General features: G+C 36.9%; 1 protein-coding gene across 1 annotated transcript in view; it reads right to left on the reverse strand.

The window, feature by feature from the left end:
- Positions 1-1,610: 1,610 nt before the first annotated feature.
- The window catches only part of ALKAL1 (ALK and LTK ligand 1), a 35,454-nt gene continuing 13,143 nt past the window's right edge, over positions 1,611-23,921 (reverse strand). Inside the window, exons 3-6 of the mRNA XM_090138340.1 lie at positions 13,274-13,327; positions 6,667-6,747; positions 4,798-4,874; positions 1,611-2,239 (exon numbers count right to left, since the gene is read on the reverse strand). Of these exons, the coding sequence (XP_089994466.1) occupies positions 4,810-4,874; positions 6,667-6,747; positions 13,274-13,327 (200 nt within the window). The 3' untranslated portion in view covers positions 1,611-2,239; positions 4,798-4,809. The remainder of the gene's footprint in view (positions 2,240-4,797; positions 4,875-6,666; positions 6,748-13,273; positions 13,328-23,921) is intronic.

The raw sequence follows: 23,921 nt of genomic DNA on the forward strand, positions 1-23,921 counted from the left end.
GTTTTATTGTCTCCATTCAGGTTAAATCACTGATGGCCTTTTGAGTTTCTCTGCATTATGCCAGAGGATAGATATCTACCTACAGTTGTTTTCGTTACTAATTCTGAAGTCTTCAGTGCAATGTCTGAGAAAGAAAATCAGTTAAACAGAGTGAAAGATTGGATTGAGACACTACTTCAGCAGCTAGAGCTGCCCTACTTAATATTCTCTATCAGGACAGAAATTAGACGGAACCTCTTGAACATGAAAGGAAAACATGCTTACAGGAAAACCATCAGCAAACCCTATTTTCAAAGCCAAACTGTTACTTCAGTTTAATGATATGGAAAAAAACTGAAGGAATGTTGTAAGAGAAAACACATGGGTTGCTTAATTTAGAAAAATGCAAAGCTTACTTAAAAGCATCTCTTCTCATGTTCTAAGGCACATGGTTCTTCATCTTGCTTTCAAATAACCATCTTCCAAAAGTGGTCCCTACAGTTTCTGGAACATTAACAAACTTTAAAACAAGAAGTTAAATTAGTATAATTACTCTGTTACTCAACTTGGTAATTTTTTTTGTACAACTAACTTTAGTAATTTTACATCTAAGCATTACATGAAGAATAGTGAAATAATAGAGGAAGAGTACATTATACCTAGCTTAAAGTCCAGCCATTCAAAGCATGTTGAGGAACAAAAAGTCTCTAGGAACAAAAAGAAAAGAATACATATCACAGCTGACTCAGATTATCTTGTTTTCGAACAAAATAAAAATAGAATCCCCAAAACAATCAAACAAGCCAAACCACCCAAAACCAAACAATAATCTACAAAACTTCTAGAAAAGTAGAAGAATGGAAGCTTTGCCTTCTGTAATTCTTTTCATATACTTTTTTCCCTTTTAACAAAATTTTAATTCTGTGCACGAATCTATCCTTAGTATCTTTATAATATTTGTGAATTGTACAATTAATGAATACACAGATGTTATGGTATAGCACAGAAATTGGCTACATCTTGTTACATCAAAACAGGAAACGGAAATGATAGGTACACTCACTTGTATCCTGGGCTCACATGGAAAACTCCAGTAGAGTAGATCTCCAGAAGAGATCCTTCCCCACTGGTAGTCAGCTCTTAAATTGGTCTAGGAGAGGTGGAGCCAGGCTCCACCACTTCCGGCAGCACAGTGAATTGCCTTCACCTGTGCTCCCGTGGCTGACTCATTGTTCACCTCAGGTGATTAATCAGAGGCTCAGGACCTGATTCAGCAGTTCCCATACAGTGAATCTTCCCAGAAGTAGGAGTTGAGTGCTCAACAGCTTTCATTCTATTCCTCAGTTTCAGACAACTTGACATTTTTTTCTCCTAAAGGGCTCTTTCATGATGCTCTCTTCACTCACACAACAGGTTTCTGTTGTCCACAGTAGGTGAATGACGCATTTTTATTGGTGCCCCATTGAACAGATTTTACCTCTTAAAAATAAATGCTGCAAAAAAATTCAACACAGTACTTTGTGGTTCTTAGTGGAAAATTATTTTCACTATGCAAGGTTAGTTAAATTTACATGTTAAATAAGTAATGTAAATAAACCGCCAGGAAAATAGTTTATTTTTATGTTCTTTATTCCATCAAAACTGCATTGCAGTTTTCCAGTCTTTATATTTACATTATTTGCAACTCTTTCCATAAGTGCCAGTACAAATGTAACTGATGTTAATCCAGAATAGTCATACAATTGTTCCTGAAAGCAAGGTGCATTTCTGAGCATTTTTTTTCTGATGCGCAATAATATATATATTAACAAAGCTTCATAATATAAAATATCTTCCATGGCAAGTAAAACTTCCCCACAGCTTATTCAGATTTCAGTTACATAGACTTCTGCATTTCAAGTTAGTGCAAATAATGAAAGTAAGAGCCTGAGCAAAATGATGTAAATACAATGGAACAAGAGAAACAGCAAAATTTTTCTAACTCCCTGCATATGATTATAGCATTTAATCAGTATATTATTAGTATTCTTTATATACAATGTATTTAAATAATTGGCTTGTCTGAACTATAGGCAACAAATTTACAAATTAAAATAAAATAATGTTTTACACAAATATGGAATGTCCAACAAATATATGAAAATAAAATGCATCTAGTAACAAAATGTCGTAAATCAAAAAGGTAAAAGATGTCTTCTCTGTCCTGGAAGATTTCAAGGCACTTTCTTGGCAAATCAGAATTCTCTCCTTAGTAGAAAGTCTGCAAGATAAAAGGACATACCATTTTTTAACTACTTCCAAAACACAGAAGACTGCTTAGTATAATTCTGATTCTAAACCAGCTTTCTGCAGATTGCATAAGTCTTCACTCCAGGCTGCCAGTGGGTCCTGCCCTTCCACAGACACTGATGAGTTTGGCCATGGTAAATCCTCAGTGTTGATGCAAAGAGGCTTAACACAGAGAGCTTCATGCTGCACATCTCACAAGAAAGCCTTCCATGAATATAGTTACATGCATTTGTAGATACTCAGTTCTATCAAATGCTTCAGTGCCATTTGCAAGCATCTGAATTAAAAAGAAACTCTCCAAGCCCTAAGAGCAGTACACCCCTCCCAGCGGGGTGGGCAGAGCCCCCTCCCTGGCCTTCTCCATGGTGCTGAAGCACAGTCCGAGGCTGTGCCCCTTGGCTCCTGCTGCAGCATGCTACCACCTCGATGTGAGAAACAATTTTCCAAGACAATGCTTTGTTTCTAACACGAGAAGACCACATCTCCTTTTTTTTTCCCTCACGTACTTGCAAGGGAAGGAAGAAAATATCCATGTTCTAGCACTGCAGTTCTGGTTCTGAGGAAATTGTAGCCTATTTTAGTACACTAAGATGAAATGCTTTAAGGCATCTGACAGAAAAGTTGTCCTCCTTTCTTGCATTCAGCTGAGCACCTCAGGACTCTCTCAAGATTTTAAAGCAAAGGCAAAGTCCCTTATGTAAAATATCAGCTAGGACCCAGTCCACTGTAAGCTACTATGAGGATGGAGTGGAAAACAGATCCTCCAGCCAAAAGCTGGAGTAGATGCAGTCACCAAATCATGCTACAAATCCAGTGTTATTAAGGGAATAATGTATGCAACTCCTGCATTGCCCTGTTCAGTCAGAGAGAAGAGAGAGGGGCTTCTGCTGCCCTTCATCTTTCTCAGAAAAAAATGTATCAATTTCAAGCAGACACTGGATAGCTCTCACAGAAACTAGCCACTCCATCTACCCAGATGTGCAAGGGAGCACAGAGGAAGCTAGAAAACAGTCATATCACAGCTCTGCTTTTTTTCTGTAATGTTCTCTCTATTTTCAACAGAATGGAGAAAAAGTCAACCTAGAGACACTGTGTGAAGACAGTGTACATGAGCTGCTAACATGGCTTACCCCCCTTTCCCACATCATATTCAGAGTATATTTTTGACAGGCAAATTAGAACAACTGGTTTTGCAACTCAGGAACAACTTATGATCCTTTCATATTTTAAAGCTGGAAATGGGATGTGATAGTGGCTTATATACTTGGAATATGGAAGAAAACTTGACTCACCAGATTGAAAGAAAAGGGAAAAAAAGTACTAGAACACTCAGAAATGTTTCTGAAAGGCCCAAGCCATGAACCCAGAGGAGTAAAGAGGTACAGATGAATGGAAAACAGATCAAATAAATGAAAGGTCATAAAATGAGAGATTTCCAGGATGCTTCTGAATGCAGAGATTTGAATAAGAAAACTAAGAAGCATACAGTTTTGCTGGGATGTAAAAACAAAAAACAAAAAACAAACTAATGGACATTCAGAAAGGTTTCCTGACAAAGTAATAGCATCTGTTAGCCAGCCTCAGGTTTGGTGTCCTAATATATTCAAAACCATGTGCAAGACCCAGAAGGCAAGAGACAAAACAGAATGAAAATAGTTAAGAAAATAAATGATAAAATAAATTCTCAGCACCAAATTATTGCCATATTCTTCTAAGCATTTTTGCACAGACACCAAAATGAATCCCACCTCCTCTTGGAAATCAAATTAACTAACACTGACTCATATCCTACTCTTTCTTTCTTATTCTTGATTAGTATGAATTGAAGTCTTGATTCAGGAAGAAGTGACACACACTGCTCCACCAAACTCCAGGCAGTATTTGACAGAAGGAAGTTGTGAGAGGAAACAGCCTTTGAAGAAATTTAAATACATCAATTTTCACTGATTTTATGTATATATGTTCTTGGCCCATAATAATCAGTGCTGTTTTTCAAATTAGTATGAAATGTGCAAACATCTCATTGATATTCAACCAACTAGAGAATGTTAGACAAGTTCTTAGAACAAAATCTGAGAATGAAAAGGGGTCCTGATGATGAATGAAGTGATAGAGCATTTACTAAGATTGCAGACATGAGACCAAGACCTTTTTTTCATGCTTTAACAACAGAGCCCTCTTACTTAAAGGATTGAAATGCATTGATCAAGTCTTCATACATTTTTCACCTTCACTAACTAGTCTTCTTTAAGTTTTGACAGAAAGATGTGACCCAGAACATAATTATAGTCTACAGTGCCACCAGGGATTGGTTGGACATTACAATGGAGTTTGTATCAGAGACACCAGTGCTTCCATATATTTTCATGTCTATCTAGCCAGTCTTAATAGCAATGCCAGAGTTTCACGTTGATGCACTATTTATATCATGTTTCTGTGTGCACATGCAATAACAATGTACAAATGTGAAATAAATCATTAGACTATTACAGAATTTTAAAAGAATTGTGAGGAAAAAATGATACTTACATAGCAAACATCCTAGGACTGTGTACACAAAGGGCTCATTGCTAATCTTGTTAGCAACCTTGCACACCTTTTATAATCTAAAAAACAAAAAATACCAACAGCAATAATGAATCTCAACTGCCACATACTCTCAAACACTGTAAAATTAAATGTAGGACTTGTATTAGATTTTCAGGCTTTCAACACAATAAAACCATTCTCTGATGGAAATCCATTACAGTGGAAGATGCAAAATTATACTTTATTATATCTTGGGCTTTAGAGGAAATACGAGTGATGGCAGCAGTTCATTTTCAACTTTTAAGATGCATAAGACAAAGCTGAATTCCCAGCTTTACCTGAAGGAACTTAATTCATTATTTGGGAGGCTATTCTAATAAGCAGACTATGAGGTATTCTGACACCAGAATCTCAAACTTTTTTATTGTTCCACTTACTAGTGACTTTGGCAGAAATCCATATTTTTCATGTCTAAATAAACCTTCTAATAATAAGACTAGAGGGACTTGTTCTCCCACTCTAGTCTCCTTAGTTCAAAGGACCACTTGTTTCAAGTGACCCCCGAGCCACTGCCATCTTTTCTGATGAAAAGATCTAACTATTTGGTAACAAGGAAGTGCAATTTTCTTCCCTTGCTTTATAAGTTTCTTAACAGAAAACTTAACAGAAAATGTTCCAAACAGCAAGAGACTGAGTGTCAACCTGGGATCAGTGCTTCAAGGAATATGTGTAAAAAAGATAAACCATATCAGCAGGAGAGGAAGTAAGCCATCCTTAGACATTCTGTGGCAGGTAAGGTTTCCCAGAAAGAAAATATCAACTCCCTCTAAAGAGACTCAAAAAGATTCTGGCTATGATTAACCTTGTTAATTATTCTAAATCTTGGTGCCAAGATTTAGATAAGGTGGAGACAGTTCTGAGAGAGCACTGAACTCTCCTTCTAGATCAACAGAACAGTTCAGGTTGAATGGAAATCATTGTCTGGTTTAGATCTGGTTGAAGAAAAGGAGAAATAAAATTTGATTTGGTTTTAATTGCATTTTTCAATTCAATTTTTATTTTGATAATTAAGTTTAAAAATTAGTTCTTCACACAGCCCTAGCTGCAAACTCATTTTTAACTTTAGAGAAAAGATGTTTATTAAGAACAGAAATATCATGACTGTATTTCTTAATAGAAAAGAAATGCAGCACTCACAGAACAGTCCAAACGATATCCATATATATACAGTGGATATGCATACTCAAGATAGATGATAGGCAAAATACATGACACTTTTATTATGTACATATGACAGATATGTGTCTGGCTTATCATTATGTCTACTTACAAAGCTATTTGTATAACTTCTTAGAAAACTGTCATCCCTAACTAGCAGTATGCAAAAATAAGATATAACCATGTTGTTAAAGATAAACAGAAGGTAGGAAATTGTTCAGATTTCATCTTATTGCACAAGTTAATAAGTAGAGCTAATGGGACTGAAAAGCAGAACATGGCTTCGTAACCCACCTCTTCATTGGCATGCTTGACTTTTTTTCCCCAGAATTTTCATTTAGTTTACATTAGTCTCATTTAGAAGGATTTAGAAGGAACTCTGTTACATGTAGCTAACTGCAAATGCATTGTATATGAATAGATAGATGTATAGATAACATAGAAAAATATTTGTGCATTAGAAGACCTTGTGTAAATACTTCAGCATATTCTACGGAAAACAAACAAACAAACAAACAAAAAAACAAACCCAACAAAACACAACTTCTAGAAGGATCAGCACATCAAAAACTGACCAGGAAAAGCAGAAAGCAGGTTGCTTTAAAACAAATATCACAGTTAGAATTCTAAATTACTTTACTTGCTACTTACAAGCTGGTGTTGAGCAGTCCCTTGTATTGTGATACAGTCGATGAAAGTGCTTGCTGCACTCTGATGAAAACGTGACTGGCCCTGTTTGAGGGTAAGCAGGAGTTAACTACAAGCTTTCAATTGTACTACTTTGGAATTTTAAACAATATTGCCATAGAATTAATTTCAATGTGTTTTGATAAAATTACTCTTAAAATTTTGCCATGCATTAAACAATTATGATGAAACACAACTATAACAATATATGCTACTGAAACAACAGAAAGTGATACTATTACTATGCTACTATACAAGCGGAGTAGTTCGATTGACCAGGAGGAAGGGATGCCATCCAAATTCAAAAAGTAGGCCACTGTGAACATAATGAGGTTTAGCAAGGTTTTGCAATTTGGTCACAAGGGAGGTGATTGTCCCCCTCTACTCTGCCCTTGCAAGGCCCCATCTGGTGTACTGCACCCAGGTCTAAGTCCCCAAGCACAAGAAAGATGTGAAACCTTTCCAAAATCTTCAAATGAAGACCATGAAGATGATCAGAGGAATGAACCGTCTCTCCTGTGAAGAATGGTTGAAGGAGCTGGGCTTTTTCAGCTTGGAGAAGGCTCCAGGAAGCCATGCCACAGCCATCCAATACTTAAAAGAAGCTTATAAATGTTGATCTTGTAACTGTTTGTAAATATCTAAAATGCAGGAGTCAAGTCGATGGGGGCAGACCTCTTTCTGGTGGCATGCATAGCAATAGAACAAGGGCAATAAGCAGAAACTGGAACACAGGAAGTTCCATGCTAATGCAAAGAATTTCTTCACTGTCAGGATGAAAGAGCACTGGAACAAGCTGCTTAGAGAGGCCGTGGGTTCTCCTTTTCTGGATATATTCAAAACCTCTCTGAACTCCCACCTGTGTGATCTGCTGTAGGAAACTTGCTTTAGTAGGGGGCTTGGACATAACAGAAGTCCCTTTCAACCTCTACAATTCTATAACTTTGTGGTTTTTATAAACAGGAGGGAAACAGACTTTTTACAGGGTCTCAGAGTGATAGGGTGAGGGGGTGAGAGGAATAAGGGTTTTAAATTAAAATAGGGCAGATTTACATTAGATGCCAGAGGGAAATTTTTCATCAAGGAAACGGTGAAGTGCTGGAAGCCTTTTGTAGTGCCTAACATAGAGGCTGGCAATGCTGCCAATGGTAGGGGGTAAGAAACATGATATTTGAGGTCCACTCTAACCCAAGCTATCCTATGATTCATGATACTATACTCATGATCCAGATATGAGAAAAACCTCATAGTGATAGACCACACTAGCCTTGAAATTCCATTAATTTCAAATTAATGGTAACATTTTTTTATGTGGTGAAAAATAGAATGGTGCAACTACGGCAGTAATTAGTTAGTTCAGTAGTCCATATATGAAATTCTAAGCCCTGCAAAAGTTAAGTAGCTTGACCTACTAAGGCTTCTAATTTGCACATCAATCATTCATAAAGCTCTGTATGAATACAACATGGGTGTTGAGGAAAAAAATTGGCTGAATGCTACCTAGGAACATCATTTGTTGTTGAAATAGTACTAGCAGAAAAGGGTACAGACCTGCAGAGGGCAGCATACGTTTTAACATATGGATGAGGCAAATCCCTGTGCACACAGGGTGTACTGTGCTGTCTATTCTTCCAGCCACTGCTCTTTTCTTCGGACATATCATGTCAACTACTCATATTAATATTTGATATTAACATAAAGCTACTGGTCTTCAAACCATAGCAGACAGGTTATAAGTCACCAAAGGCCTTCCATAACTACTCATAACCTCAGAAATGTAATAGTGATAGTATCCAAGATGAAAAAGAGGGCAAAAATATAACATTTAAATCATGTAATATGTTAAGCATGTAGCTGCTTTAAACCAGTTTTGGATATCTGAAGAAAGGTAGAGGTCACAATCCAGCAAATAAAGAAGGAACTGCTTACTCCTTTACAAGGATTAGAGCTCACAAAATACTCCAAAGGAGGCAACCTCCAAGTAGAGATGTGTACTATTAGGCTGCCAGCAATTAAATGAGGTTAGGGAGAGGCAGATCCTGGGCCCACCCTTTCCGGTCACCCAGGCAAATTTCTTCCACCTGTGCTCCCAGGACTGGCTACATCCTTTCACCAGGTGCTCAATCATTGGTTCAGGTCATGACCTAACTGTTCCCATACGCATGCTTAGAATACTACCACTGTCAGTTAGGGACCAGTTTCTGAGATTTGATTAGAAAACACTGATATAAATCAAAACTAGATGAACAAGACTAAATCGACCTCCATTCTCTTAATTCAGCACACATAGGGAACCTGAATAAGACTTTATAGATTGATTCAAGCAGTGCTATAAAAGGATCAATATGAAGAAAGCTGCTTTGACTGACCTTTTAGTCAGAGGAAGCTACTAAGCATTTCTGAGCAAAGATTATTTATTTTGCCATTTCAACGGTGGGTTAGCAGCCTGGTAAAAGAGCCAATCTTAGTGGATAGTGGAGGCTTTACAGAAGGCTCCTCTTTATGACAGTGAACTGATTTGAACATTAGATACATTTTACAGTAATACATGGAATTCATAAGATTTCCAGATTGAAACCTAATTCAATGCACCCATTTTTGCTGAAGGACCTGGCAGAGATTTGGCAGATTGCTTTCTATTGTCTTTGAAAGATCTTGGAGAACAGGAGAGCTGCCTGAAGACTGGAGGACAGCCAATGTCATTCCAGTCTTCAAAAAGGGCAAGAAAGATGATCCAGGAAACTACAGGCCAGAGGCCTCACCTCCATCCCTGGAAAGGTGATGGAACAACTTGTTCTGGATGTATCTCCAATCAAGTGGAAGAAAAGAAGGTTAGCAGGAGCAGTTAACACAGATTTGCCAAGGAGAAATAATGCTTGATCAACCAGATGGCCCTCTATAGTGTAATCACTAGCTGGGCAGATAGGGGGAGAGCAGTGGATGTTGTATATCTTGACTTCAGCAAGGTTTCTGACACTGTCTCCCACAGCATCCTCGTAATGAAGCTTAGAAAGGTGGGATAGATGAGTGGATGGTGAGGTATGCTGAGAACTTGCACACTGGCAGAACTCAGTAACTAGTGATTAGTGGCATAGAGTCTACTTGAAGGCCTGTAACTATCAGTGTTCCCCAGGGGTCGGGGCTGAGTCCAACCTTGTTCAACATCTTCATCAGTGACCTGAATGAAGGGATTGAGTCTACCCTCATCACGTTTGCTGATGATACAAAGCTGGGAGGAGCGGCTGACATACCTGAAGGCTGTGCAGTCATTCAATGGGACCTGGACAGACTGAAGAGTTGTGCACAGAGAAACCTGATAAGGTTTGACAGAAGCAAGTTTAGAATCCTGTACCAAGGGAGAAATTACCGCATACACAAGTACAGGTTAGGGGATGACCTGAAGGAGAAAATCTCTACAGAGAAGGACCTAGGGGTCCTGGTGGATAACAGGTTGGCCATGAGCCAACAATATGCCATCATGACCAAGAAGGCCAGTGATATCCTGGGATGGACTGAAAAGATCATGGCCAACAGGTCGAGGGAACTGATCCTTCCCCTCTCCACACTGCCCTGATGAGGCCACACCTGGAGAGCTATGTCCAGTTCTGGGCTTCCCAGTTCAAAATACAGGGATCTCCTAGAAGGAGTCCAGTGGCAGGTGACAAAGGTGATAAAGTGCCTCTCCGTATGAGGAAAGACCGAGAGATCTGGATCTGTTCAGCCTAGAGAAGAGAAGACTGAGTGAGGATCTGATCAATGTTTACAAATATATAAAGTGCAGGAGGCAATTGGATGAGGCCAGACTCTTTTCAGAGATGTGTAGTATTACAACAAGGAGCAGTGACCAAAAGCTGGAACATAGGAAGTTGCACACAAATAAGGTGCACACATAACCAGGAAAAACAACTTCTTTACAGTCAGAGTGATGGAGCACTGCAATAGGCTGCTCAGAGAGGTTGTGAAGTCTTCTTCTTTGGAGATACTCAAGACCTATCTGGATGCCTACCTGCATGACCTATTATAGGGAACCTGCTTTAGCAGGAGAGTTGGACTTAATGATCTCTAGACACCCCTTCCAATCCCTGTAATTCCGTGATTCTATATTCTGTGATTTTTCAGTCACAAGTAAGCTTTTGAATAAAATGACAAAGTAGTCTTTGCGACTTTGAACCGAAAGATTGTTGCTATGTTTTATCTGAGTGAGTAATTAGGCTGCAGAGAAAGTATGAAATTTGAAATTTTCCAAGATATATGAAGATAACAACAGCTTTCGTCACTAGATAAATTTCATGTCTTCTCAGGTGATAAGTGGTTTTTCAGCTTTCTTCCTTACCACAAAATACAGACTGTTAATTTTATTTTTTCCTTATAGAGCAATCTGCGTCGACAGGCTTTTCAGGCCAAATTGATAGATAGCTTTGTGACTCATAATATTATTTATGATTTTTCCTACAGTCAAGGATTGTTAAATACAGTTCTTCTTTGGCTTCAAAATGTCTACTATTCTCAGCAAACTAAAAGTGTAGAGTAATTCTCTTAACCTTGAAACTGTAAAGACAATGGACTGTAAAGTTAATGTTGATTTCCTCTCTTCTTTTTCATAACTTCATTAGTTCAGAATGTCCTAAGTCTTGCATTTTTAATGACTACCTTGAAATAGTTTACTTAACTAAGGTAGATAGGAAAAGAATTATGATTTGAACAGAATCAAGAAAAATAAACGTAGACTATATAAGAAAAAAGACAAAGGATTAGAGGATCTAATAAAGCTGTGGAAAAGAAAAATCAGGCAGAATACCCCATCACTGTAGATCCTAAGAGTATAATAAAAATAATAATAAAAAAAAATATGTAGGCAGCAATCCTAAGCCAACAAAGAAATAAATTTCCAAGAATTTTGGAATGAACCTGCTTTCCTTATTCACTCCAGCTATTCTTAGTCAAATAATTTCAGCAATTTGAAATTGATGAAATGACAACTACCCATGCAGAAAAAGACCATTAATTTAATAAATTGTTCCAGAAACAGTCCTCTAAGTGCTTTTTGCTCTTTTTCACTTCTGTGATTTAGTATTCTCAAAATACCTTCTGTAAAACTCATGGCTGTTTTGTTTTTGCTGTTGTTTTTGAGCAAAGGAACTTGTTCTGCAGCCTACTCAGATACTTATGTTGAGATTGTTATGGTAGCTGAAAAGTTTCCAAAGTTAAAAATGAAGAGGAAACATTAATTATTAATTCAAACAAAACTTTCTTGTCTGCACTCCTCAGAATAGAATCTTCCAGTATTCCTGTGCTACAAGGAATAGCAAAGTTCAAGTATGTATGTTCATTTCTTTTTCATATGAATTGAAAATGACAAGGTTCATAATTATTCTTTTTTGCTGTACGAGTGAAGAGGCAGCTGGGTGTAGCACCATTCCTGTGGATGTTATTAGTCTGCAGGGAGCAGCTGGCAGAAAGATTCTTTCTGTTGTGCTTATCCTGAAGGTCTGAGGCCCTTCTTCCATGCAAAGAAAAAAACAAATTCTTCTCTTTCTTGCCATGGACTGTCCAAAATTTCCAATTCTCTTTTTCATGCACCTACTGCCATCTCTTTCTCCAGGTTTTAGTTTCACTAATCCCAGTAACATTTAAAATCACTAGCAGATTTGCAGTGAATTTCAGAATATTTGGAACTAGAGAGTAAGGAATCAGCACAAGCACATTGCTGTTGGCAGGTTTTTTGTTTGTTTGTTTTGTTTACATTCAAAGAATACAATATTTTTTCCAGTAGTTACAAAATAAAGTACAAAAGGTAAGAGTTACAAGTGTAGTTATACAACTACATTTCAAATTTCACGTACAAGTATTTGACTGTATTGATATTAAGCTTCTGTATCTAACATAGCTAATGTTTTTTCTGATTCATTTACACTGGTATAACCTTTCTGTACTCTATTTGTTTGCTATATTAGAACAAGCATCCACACATACATGTCATGATATAGAAGACAAAAAGTGTTTTGCTAATATAGTAAAAAAATTGTACAGCTACATAGATTTGATCTGAAAGATATATGCAGTCCCTCTAGAAGCTTTAAAATTAGCACTCTTAAAAATTAATATGCTAGGACTGACAAATATTAGAGAAAAACATATATTTAAAATTAATAATGTACTACTGAGTTCTCTCATTGAAATATTTCGCAGAGACAGTAGATAGGTGATGATGTATTTTTTACTCCATACCACAAAATGTTTGCATGTGGATATATAGGATATAGACACATACATTCAGTAAATGCAAATCAGCAAGTAGCAATAGGATCATAAAAATGAACACTACGCTCTAAATCATTAATGTTTTAGTTTACTTTCTTTTTAAGGTATTTTAATCTCAATTATTCAAAGAGAGATTGAAACTAAAACGTGATTAGAGTTCTTTAAATTTTCTAGTGCTAAATGACGGAACTGTAATTTTACAAATGTTTAACTTGGTTCATTAAGCTCAAGAAATCTAATATGTGACTCTTCCTATGGCTACTTAGAATATTCATATATGGGTAAATTAAGAGCAAGCAACTTTCCTTACCTGTAAAATGTTTTATGAATTTGTCTTTTAGACTGGAATCTCTTGGAAAAATTTCTGAGGAGAGAAGAAAACAAATATATCAATGTATATTGATATAATGTATGAATTAAAGTGAAAACACTGATATTGTGATATGACAAGAAATCTTCTGTAGAGAGCCACAGTAAAGATGATCTTTCGAGATTTTTGTCTGAACGGCATTATGAAATGTTTAATTTAATTCACAGCGGAATATTAAATGGCCATCCTACAACACGCACTAAAATAGTACAAAATATGTTATCATGTAGTGACAATTGATTGAGTACATGAACAACTTATGTAAAATACCTACATGCAAACAGAATACCATACATTGGGTATTGAAATAATAAACACCTTTGGATAAAAGTTTCCTACAGATCAACTGTGACAGATACAGTTATTTTTATAACTGTATACAGACCTTTTATACAGATATTTTAATCACCATTATTAATCAAAAAATAGTACTTCTCTCCTGTGAAAAATACTGTGTATTTTAAAATAGCCCCTTTTCACGTATGGCACCTTTTCCAAAAAGTAAAATAGGAAGTACACGTCTCAGAACAGCCACATGAATCAAAAAGAAGAGAAATGTGACCTAACAAAATAACTCCACTCTCCTTCAAACTATAGGAAGATGTTAATTATCTGCCAAAACAAATTCTTACCATTGCCTTTAAGGCAGTTTCCCAGAGATCACTTGAATGTAGTTTTAGGCTGGGGTTTTAAGCTAAAATGCTAAAGTACCACTGTGACTCAGCAAGATGAGGGCACGTTATTTACTTAACATTCCTTGAAAATCTCAGTTTTAAATGACATAGATTTCTTTTGTTTCCTTACTTCAAATGAAATATCAACCTTTCTAAATTTAAACATAGAATTTTACTGACATGAAACATCAGGAACCTTAAAATTGTACTCAGAATGAAGCAAAAGAAAAGACAATAGTGAAACCATCTGGATGAGTTTTTAATGGGATGCCTCTATTAGACCAATAAAGAGGAACAGCCAAATCCTGCTGAAGGCTGGGCTAAGAGCAGGCCACTTCTGGCTCTGACAAACAACATTTAGAAGCAAGGCTCTTTCAAAATCTATAGAATTTGTTCCGAGAACAGTAATCACATTTTGCCCTGTAAAATCCTTTAGGAATAAAATCTATAATACAACCAGGACAGAAGATGTCCTTCTATATCAAAGATGACAGAATGCCAAAACCCTACCCTTCAATACTAAGGCAGCAAAACAGGATAAAAGATATGATGCTGAGAAAAGAAATTCAGCATTTCAGGCACACACAGCAGCTGTAGCTGAGCGTGAAGGCTGCAGGGTCTGCTTCCTACAAGCAACTTCTCTTGGCTCGGGTTTGCTCCATCCCAATCAGAAAACTAGGTCAGCCATGTGTGGTGCAGGGGCTGGACAACTCTGCCTGCCTGCCGCAGCTGCCAGCCCTCTGGGCAATCATCCTTTCAACATGTGCCTATGCCTCAGCTTTCTTCAAGCGTTCATTTTCTTCTCATATGGTACAATACATTTGCTTGCTGAAATACAATTGGTGAACCCCTAGCCCTCCACAAAGACAACCCAAGTTCATTTGTATAAAAAACACAGGCAGTACAGGTCAATGGAGCACTTCTGTCTGCTTGCTCTAATGGCATGGGCAGCTCTGCCTGAACTATCAATTGCCCGACACAAGCACAATATTTTTTCTTGTCTTTTAGCAGCATATGAGGACCTCAGCACTGCTTATGACTAGAAAAACTATTTCGTCCATATTTATTTTCTACTTTTTTTCATCAGAAACAGGTTTTTAGAATTGTCCATGTTGAACATAGGGAAGCTCTCCTAACTGTGCTTAAGTATGAGTCTGCGGTCTGAAAGGACTTACAATTTAAATCAAACTAATGAACATCTTGTAAGAATGGAATAGTTATCACTTACTCCCAACCAGATCACACTTCAGTCACAAGCAGGATCACAACTCCATGCAGGATTCTTTTATCAGGCAATGAAAGATCATCAAGACAGACATCTACACTAAGTTATTCCAGTTTTTAGCCTGTTCACTTCATGTGATACCTATCACCTATTAAGAGAGACATCTTATGTCTGTTCTTGCAATGCTTGCTCACATCCTCACAGAGCAAGTTAAATTCTTCTAACATGTTAATTTCACAAGTGAAAAGCAGCAACATGTAATAAAACAAGATAGATTGGCAATGTATTGCTGAAATCAAAACACTGTGAAGTGACAATAGGCAAAAATACAAAAGAAACAGGAAAATCACAGCAGAAAATACTGAGTAGAGACAGTTTATTCAATCCACTCAATCCATGCCTCAAAATCATCTTACACAAGCTAAAATACAGCCACTATATGTACCATAGGAGAGGGCATTGGACTGTTTTTTTTATCAGCTGGGGGATTCTTTAGACTCATTCTTGTGCCTAAACTTACAAAACTTGCACTGCTCTCCAGAGACAGTACATCTAAGATAAAATGTGTTTGTGCTATTGACCCTAGGCTCATCACTATAATCCCAAATTATAACCATAAATGATCTTAATTCAAGGATTTCCTTTCTACTTACATTAGGACCTCCATGTATGTCTGCAGATGATTACTGATCTTGGGCATAACGCTGCTCATCCTACATTCCTTCCACGGAGAGCAGTGAACATGGACAACTATTAATTGTGCTAGTACAGATCTGCTGCTTAAAATATAAAGAATATAAAAATACATGATGAAAATCTAGGGAAGTTGCGAATGTAAGGGATTCTCCAGCTTCACACAGAGACTGGTTAACTTCATACTACAGTTTCAGCTATAAACAATCCCTACAGTTAATTTTCTTAATCTGAGTTGTGATACCTCATGGAAAGACTTGGGGCTTCAGGTAGAAGTTGTGTGGATGTGCCAGAGTTTTATCCCATGCTGAGATGAAAAGTCTGTTTGAGAGCAAACAAACTCTGAGCTAAGCAGTAAGCAATAGCTGCTCCAGATCTCCACTGTACCCACAGTTTTGTCATAAACTTTCCAAAGTTGATTTAAACCACTGTAGTAAAGCTAATTCACTTACTGTTCAGCACCTGGAAACAGAGATGAATATCTAATTTTTCAATAATTTGGACATGCAGAGAAGTAGAAGACTAAATAAATCAGAATCCCAGGCTAGGGCATGTAGAAACACAGAACGCAATAGAAACATAGCTGCATCTCCTTGGCTGAGGATTTCCATTTTTCTTAGTTCTGTGCATTACAATTGCAAAGCTGCGACAACAGGTGCTGATTTTTTCCCCGTGTTTGCATTGTCTACAGCACTATGTAGCCATAATCATGCCTGGAAAATTCATGTCCTGCTTTAGTATAATTAACAAGGAGACACATGCTTGCTGAATTAGTCCAAGTTCACACAGCACAGCTTGCTGACCCCTCCATATCCTCATATTCTGAGGTGATACCACTTTGGCAGAAAAAAAAATGAGACATAAATAATGTTCCCAACAGGCAGCAGCCTTTGCTTATTTTAGCTTATTCAGGGAAGCTGGTTAAATCAGCCATCAAAAATTAATCCTTCTCATGGTACCAGACTACCCAGAGTGCCCTACAGTGTCTCACTTCAGGCTGTACTCTAGGAAAACACAGAAAATGAGTAGTATCAGGTCTCGGGCTGTTTTCATTCATCTCTCTTCATTTGATCTTTAAGGACTTTTCAGCTCAAGTCATTCTAGAATTCTATGATTTGATGGCTATCCCTTAACTCATATATGTAAGAAAAAGAAAACTTCATTAAGAACCATGATCTTCACTTTTTGTAAGAAAACATATGCATTTAAAATAAATAAATAAATGCACATTCTCTTCAACTTCTGAAAAAAAAAAAATAATTAATGAACATTACAGCATTTCTGGAAAACTTCTCCAAGGCAAATAAGTGTTTCAGGAAACTGCATGTGTATCCAAGGGAATATGACATTAGTTAGCACTATCCCTTCGTCTGCTACCTAAACTGTATTTGTCAGATTTAAATGCTAAAGATGCTAAAGTATTCTCCATAGCATACTTCAGTTAGAGTATTTAAAACCTGGCACTTTTAGCCAGGCTTAGTAATTTTCCATTTTTCAGAATATCCATTGTTAACTCAGACTATCCTCTGTTATAGATAGCATGTCACGTGTTGGAATAACAGGCCTTTCTGAATCTTACATTGTTCTGCACTTCAAGGAGTCACTTATTAATAGAGTCAGCCAGGCAGTCCAAAAGATTACAAGCTCATAGAAACTTGTTCGCAAATAAACAGTTCAAGATATGATCAACAGGAATGGTAATGTACCTTAATATATCATACAATGATTCTGATCTGTTTTACGTTCATACTGCATCCATTTTGAGTCAATAGATGTTCTGTCCATTCTTCAGAAATGGGGAAGGATTCAAGAATTACCTCTCCTTCTTTCCTTCTTGCATACTTGCAGCAATGCCAAGATGTTTTTACTTAATGGAAAAATATAATGTATGGTGATAAAAGTGATAGTGATTTTTCAAATGGAAATTCATAAAGGTACTGGTAAGGTATCAAAAGAATTTATAGAGATGAAAATAGACAGAAACAAGAGGAAAATATCCCAGTGAAGAGACATACTTGAAAGATGAATGAACGGAACATTGCAATGCCAGGATGAAAGTATTCATCAGCATGATAGCAGTATCTCTTAAAAATAAATGATACCTCTACAAAAGCAGTTCTTAAAAGCAAATACATAAGAGAGCACAATTAAGATATTCTTTACTCCTTAATTTAACTCTGTAATGATTTCTGCAAATTTTAGGAAGGAATGTACAGCTTCAATAAAATAAAATAAAAAAGAAAAGAAAATATTTAAAAGTCTTGCTCCAGATCAACAAGTACAATAGAAAAGACTACAGACATAAGGCATCCTGGTGGGGAAAAGAGAAAAGCAACAATCCATCTGATAAGAGCATATTGTGGTGCTCAGTAAACTGTAGTAAACAGGTATCTGACTACAGTCAGTGTCACATGTAGCAAAACATCCTGTGAAGAAATGGGGCACCTAGAGATTCCGATTCAAGTATTCCTCTAGACACAGATACCACTCTGGGCTGCTGTCACAAGCAGTCAATCACATCTCCTCACTAAGGTACTTGCCACACCACAATTTCATAGTGCGTAGAAGAACGGTTCCTAACTGATGTTAAGAAGAGTCATGTTAATTAATACATACTGCTTTCTTTTGTATCCTGACCAATTGAAAAGCTTCAGTTTCCTACTCAGTTTCATTCATTCTTAAACTTTGGCTGTGACCAACTTGATAAGACTTTTATTGTTAGGTCTGGGTAGGACAAAGTTCTTATCTACAAAACTGGAGACGTCCAGCAGCTTTGACTATGTTGGAAACAGGGTTTAAAATGCTGTTATTCCATTCCAATTGGAATGGTATCACTTTTTGTTCTGAAAAGAACAGCCATATTAATATAGATTTTAAAGTTTCTGTGGATTATCAGTTGGTGTCTGATACATCAGAGAAAGAGTACATATTTCATTGCTGAAAGCATGAGATGTTTGAACTCCCTGCCCAGGGACAATTGTGTTTGTCCAAAAGTAATCCGCACACTTTGGACAAATGTGTTCTCATGTTACAACTCATGGACTGCTGTTTTTAATGTGTTTTCTATTGCACTTTCCAATAGGGAGGAAAGAATAAACACTGCTTTATGCAACAGAGAGCAAATCCTTTCATCACTAACAATCTTCAAACATTTTCTAATTTTTTGTATTAAAAATAACTGCCATAAAAGAAAATATCTACTTAGAGAATGTAATTTAGTTATTCTTTAGTCTCTTCATCTGTGATTTCTATCATATCAACTATACTTTTTCTCTGGTTTTTCCAAGTTTGTATAATTGAAAGCTTTATAATAATTTCTAGTTACCTCAGTAATTTGTTTGTTAATACACACAAACATTCACACTGCTTTCCTCCAACAGATTTGCAATTTGCTCCTGTGGACAAGGGAAAATAATCTATTTCTGTACTCAGTATTCCAGGACGTCACCATGTTACTACTTCTGTTAAATAACACACACATTTCCCACTTACTGAATACTTTTATTTTGAGACTTTGATGGGTACATACTAAGTTCCACAGAGCGTAGATGGAAAATGAGTCAATGATCCAGACAGATGCATTCCTTTCTCTATGTAATACCATTGTTTGAAATTCAAAATTTACCAGATGCTTCCAAGTGCTGTGTAATGAAGATTACAGTAAATTAGCAAAGATTTCTAGCATTTTATATCCTTGTCTGCTCCAGCAGGTGAAAAATGACCTGCTATCTTAGTATTTGCTGGGGAAAAAAAGAGACTGAAATAAACAGGACATTACTTGGTTTCACGTAGATGAGAGCGTCTGCTCAAGAGAAAATCCTGAATTAATCTACAACTGCATACCACTGCCATCTACTGAATGTAGAGTATGCTGAATGTACTCACACATACCTTTCTGCTCTGGAAGCTGAGTTTACTAGGATTCCCAACAATTCCTATCTCAAGGGAGTCCTTTCAATTCTCACAATACAAACTCTGGTCTAGAGCTTAAGGGTTGTAATTAAGAATTCATAATTAATGGCTAGGTCAATTTATCTTCTAGTTCAAGAGTAGACATAAACAGTATTCTAATCTCTTTAGATTAATCTGCTGTCCGTGAAACCTTTGTTTAGTACTTTGACATTATTTGTAGGGAATATTTGGAATGCACTCTGTGATACTTAATTGTACCTCATTAGTTAAGTACTAAAATGCTATTTCCACTTTCATGCTTATTTACACGTGCAAGTTTAAGTCTATGCTTCTAAACTTAAACTGGTGACTGAAAGTTTACTTTCCCTGATGTTCATTCCAGTAATATTTTTCTGATGTGAGCATGGCAAAATATACTCCATTTACATGCTGAGTAATTGGTATCTTTTCACATGCTCCCAATTTTAGTTATGAATAAAATATCTGGTGTTACATATTTAAAATGAAGTCTTTATTCTGTAACATTCTTTAGGAACTTGAGTGATGAAGTGGGCTGTGACATCCGTCAGTTTAAAAGTACAATGACTGTAAAGTGAAAATTGAACAGGACCTGCTTTCATTATGGCTGATCCAGTCTGCTATGTCAGTCACTGCTGGCAAGAGCACTACATTAAAAGAAATCAGTATATAAATGTGCTAAAGGTGGGCATAAAAAGAAAAACTGGCTTCTAAATAATAAATAAAATAAATGCCTTCTCAGGCATTTATTCATTATTTCTACTTTTTCCCCTCTCTTCTCTGTGTAAATCCACCACACATAAAGCCAGACACTCATTCTTATCCCAGAGACTCCACTCAGCGACATCACCTATTTCTTGCCCACTCTGGTAAGCATTATCTGTATCAGTAGTTCCCTTAAATCCAGGAGAATTGATATTCATGAGGAGTCAATAAGAGAGTAACTGCATCTATTTACTCCTATCAAAATTACAGTATTATGAATTTAAATTCATTTAAAAAGCAAACAAACAAACCACAACACAAAGGATTCTACAAACAATTTCTTTACACAGCTCGTATAAACAAATAAGGACCACTTCTTCAAAGCATAATAAATTCAACTCTCAGTCACAGCTGCATAGTCTTCCTCACTCATCAACACCTCCTTAATGCAATTGCAAGGGAATAATGAAGCTGTTTTGGACCTACTTTTTTTTTTTTTTTCAGCTTTATTATTATTGAGAATGTTTGGCGGATACCAAGAAAACACATGCCTAACTTTAGACATTGGATTTAATTCAGTTGGATGCATAATTTTTAGCAACATTCTAAGAGTACAAAAGGTTCTGTACATTTCCAAAATACCAGAAGCATAATCCTGCCATCCACTGCTGTCTCAAATGGCATATGTGCTCATTTGTATGAGAAAATGCACCTCATTCTTTGACTATAAGGAAAAACAAAAATTTTACGTTTTCTTCACTGCTGCCATTACCTCTCCATTCACCTGTGGTAGAAAGAAAACAAAAGTAAAGACTGACCTCTTTTTTAGGAAAACAAGAATTTTAGTCCCATAGCCCTTGTACATCTCTACTGGCTCTCACAGGCCACAGTGAAAGCAGTGTGCTGGTCAACACTCCTGTACTATTACAGCTAGTTTCATAGCACACTTGACAATACAGATCTCTCAAGCACAATCTGTGGGACACCCGAGTTCTTTCATACACATAAAAGGAGTTGAAGGTGATCCAAAGTCCTCTGAGACAAACTTTTCTGTCTGCCTTTTTTATGCCTCAGGTGAAAATAGTCCATCAACAGAAACTTTCATAAAATCAAAATGGTAAGAGCAAACAAAACAAATACATATACGTTTTACTTAAGTTTGTTTCTTTTCATTTTATGATGATTCTACCTGGGAAGGATAATAAGTTCTTTCTCTTATAATCCTACTTTCTGACTTGAATTTGCAGAACTATCTTTGAGACATCACAACTGCTCATGTTTTCTCAGTTTCTCTCACCCTGTGATACACATCATAGCAGCAAACAAAAATGAAAGCTTTTGTGACAGTAAAAAGGAACACACATCCAGAAGTAAGAGAATAAAAGTAAGGGAAACAGGAATGGAAACATCTGGTTTTCATATTGAATCATTTATAACACCTACACAGGATACAAGGGACAGGAGATGGGTATCTAACTAGGATTCCTGTCTTCATCCATACCTCCATCACTTCTTCAGAGACTGGGTGGGAAACCTATTTTTCGGTAAGTTCCTCCAGAAATCTGAGCAGTAGAAAAGCTTTCAGCCATGGGAAGATGATAAAGACCTCACATTCAGGGGAAGGATCCAGACAGCTTCTATCTGCACTGTTCCATGCCCATGCTCTACTCATCCATTGCATTTTGCTTCACTGCACTCCCTTTGGTCTCCTTGCTTTGGCTGGTCTCCGCCAAGCTGCGAGTGGGAGCAGGGAGTGACAGGAATAGTTAGCAGCAATCGTTGCTATGAAGACAACTATCGGCATGAACAGTAATTCCAGGGAGGCCTTCCTACCTCAGCAGAGCAATGACTATTTACAGCCTGAAAGAGGTTGCCAACCTTCAGTTCAACACCCTCTTAAGGGCAACAGATTATCCCTAGAGTTGGCTCCTCTGAGCCTGGGCACTGAGCTGTGGGAAGGACATAACCTGAGGCTGAAGGAAGCTAACTCATCCGAGCTGCAGAAGCAGCATTTAATCACATCTAAAGGACTGGGATAGGCATACAGGGGATGGGGAGGAGAGTTTTACCTGCTGTAAACTGGATTTTCAATACTGATAGTACTTTGTTCCTTTTCTTTTTGATCCGCCCTTGCTTTGAATTTCCTTTGCGTAACTTATCATTTGTGAAGAGAAAGTAATTGCTCATTAAAGTGTCCAGAAAATATACTCAGAAAGAGAAATCATGATGGATATAAGACTGAACTAACAGTATTACTTTATTTATTTATTATTATCATCATGATCTTGGACATTATGAACATTGTCTGGCCAGGAGACAGAGGTGCTTGCCAGCCCCCTCCTCACTGCCACCCTCTGTTGCCTTCTGAGGAGTGAACGCAGAGATCAGCATAAAAGGTTCCCATGAATCAGAATATTTCTACCAGCATCTTCCAAGTATGTCCAGAAATATGACACTAAGTAATGTCTTTTTACTCTATTTATAATGCCATCAGTTACTCACATTACCAACATTCATTCATCTGTCCAGAATTTGCAGATGTTACATGTCAGCTTGCAATTTGGCTTTAGATCTTTCAAGACACTTTTCTGTCTGTCACCTGTCTAAACAATATTTCCCTGTCAGTAGAGCTACGAGAATGCTCTTAGCCACGTAACAGCTACATGTTACTTTCTTCCAAAAACAGCTGCACATGTGAAGACTTCTCCCAAAATCTTTCACTTCTTCCTGAATGTAAGATTATCAGATGAATCCATTTAATTTAATTTTGATTATAACTAAGTGCATCTTTCAATTTTTCGTCTTTCTTCTGATTCCTTACTCTCTCCTGCAAAGCCTCCATAATTAAACACATTTTTTTTCTACTTCATAGAAAATTTTAAAATGCTGAAATGCTTTGAGTTTGGACACAGGTGTAATTCTGATAGTCAGAGCTTCAATCTGAGAATGCATTAAAATACATATATGTTTCAGTGTATGTCTTTGAAATTGCCTTCTATCAGAAACTGATACCTGGATCTGAAATTCTACTTTCCATATGTAGAGGCTTAGAAGCCACTGTCTACATGTCAAATTTTGAAATAAAAACCAAAAGCAGACAAGGAAATACATTCTATTTAATGTCTTAGCTTTTGTTTACAGTAATAAAACACAAAGTAGTTGTGCACTAGCAGCTCTCTAGGATTTCTGGCTAGTATAAAAATGATTCTAGAAAAGGTCATACTCTCAAGTAACAGTTTTGATGGCTGAAAAACTCTGGAAGGAGAGCATAGCCTGATTCTGTTCTCCTTGATTTCAACAGAAGCAAAAACAGGTCCTCAATCTGTGTGTAATTCACATGATCTACTTAGCTAAACAATTA

This window comes from Phasianus colchicus, chromosome 3, assembly GCF_987193195.1.
Source record: "Phasianus colchicus chromosome 3, bPhaCol1.hap1.1, whole genome shotgun sequence".
NCBI lineage: Eukaryota > Metazoa > Chordata > Aves > Galliformes > Phasianidae > Phasianus > Phasianus colchicus.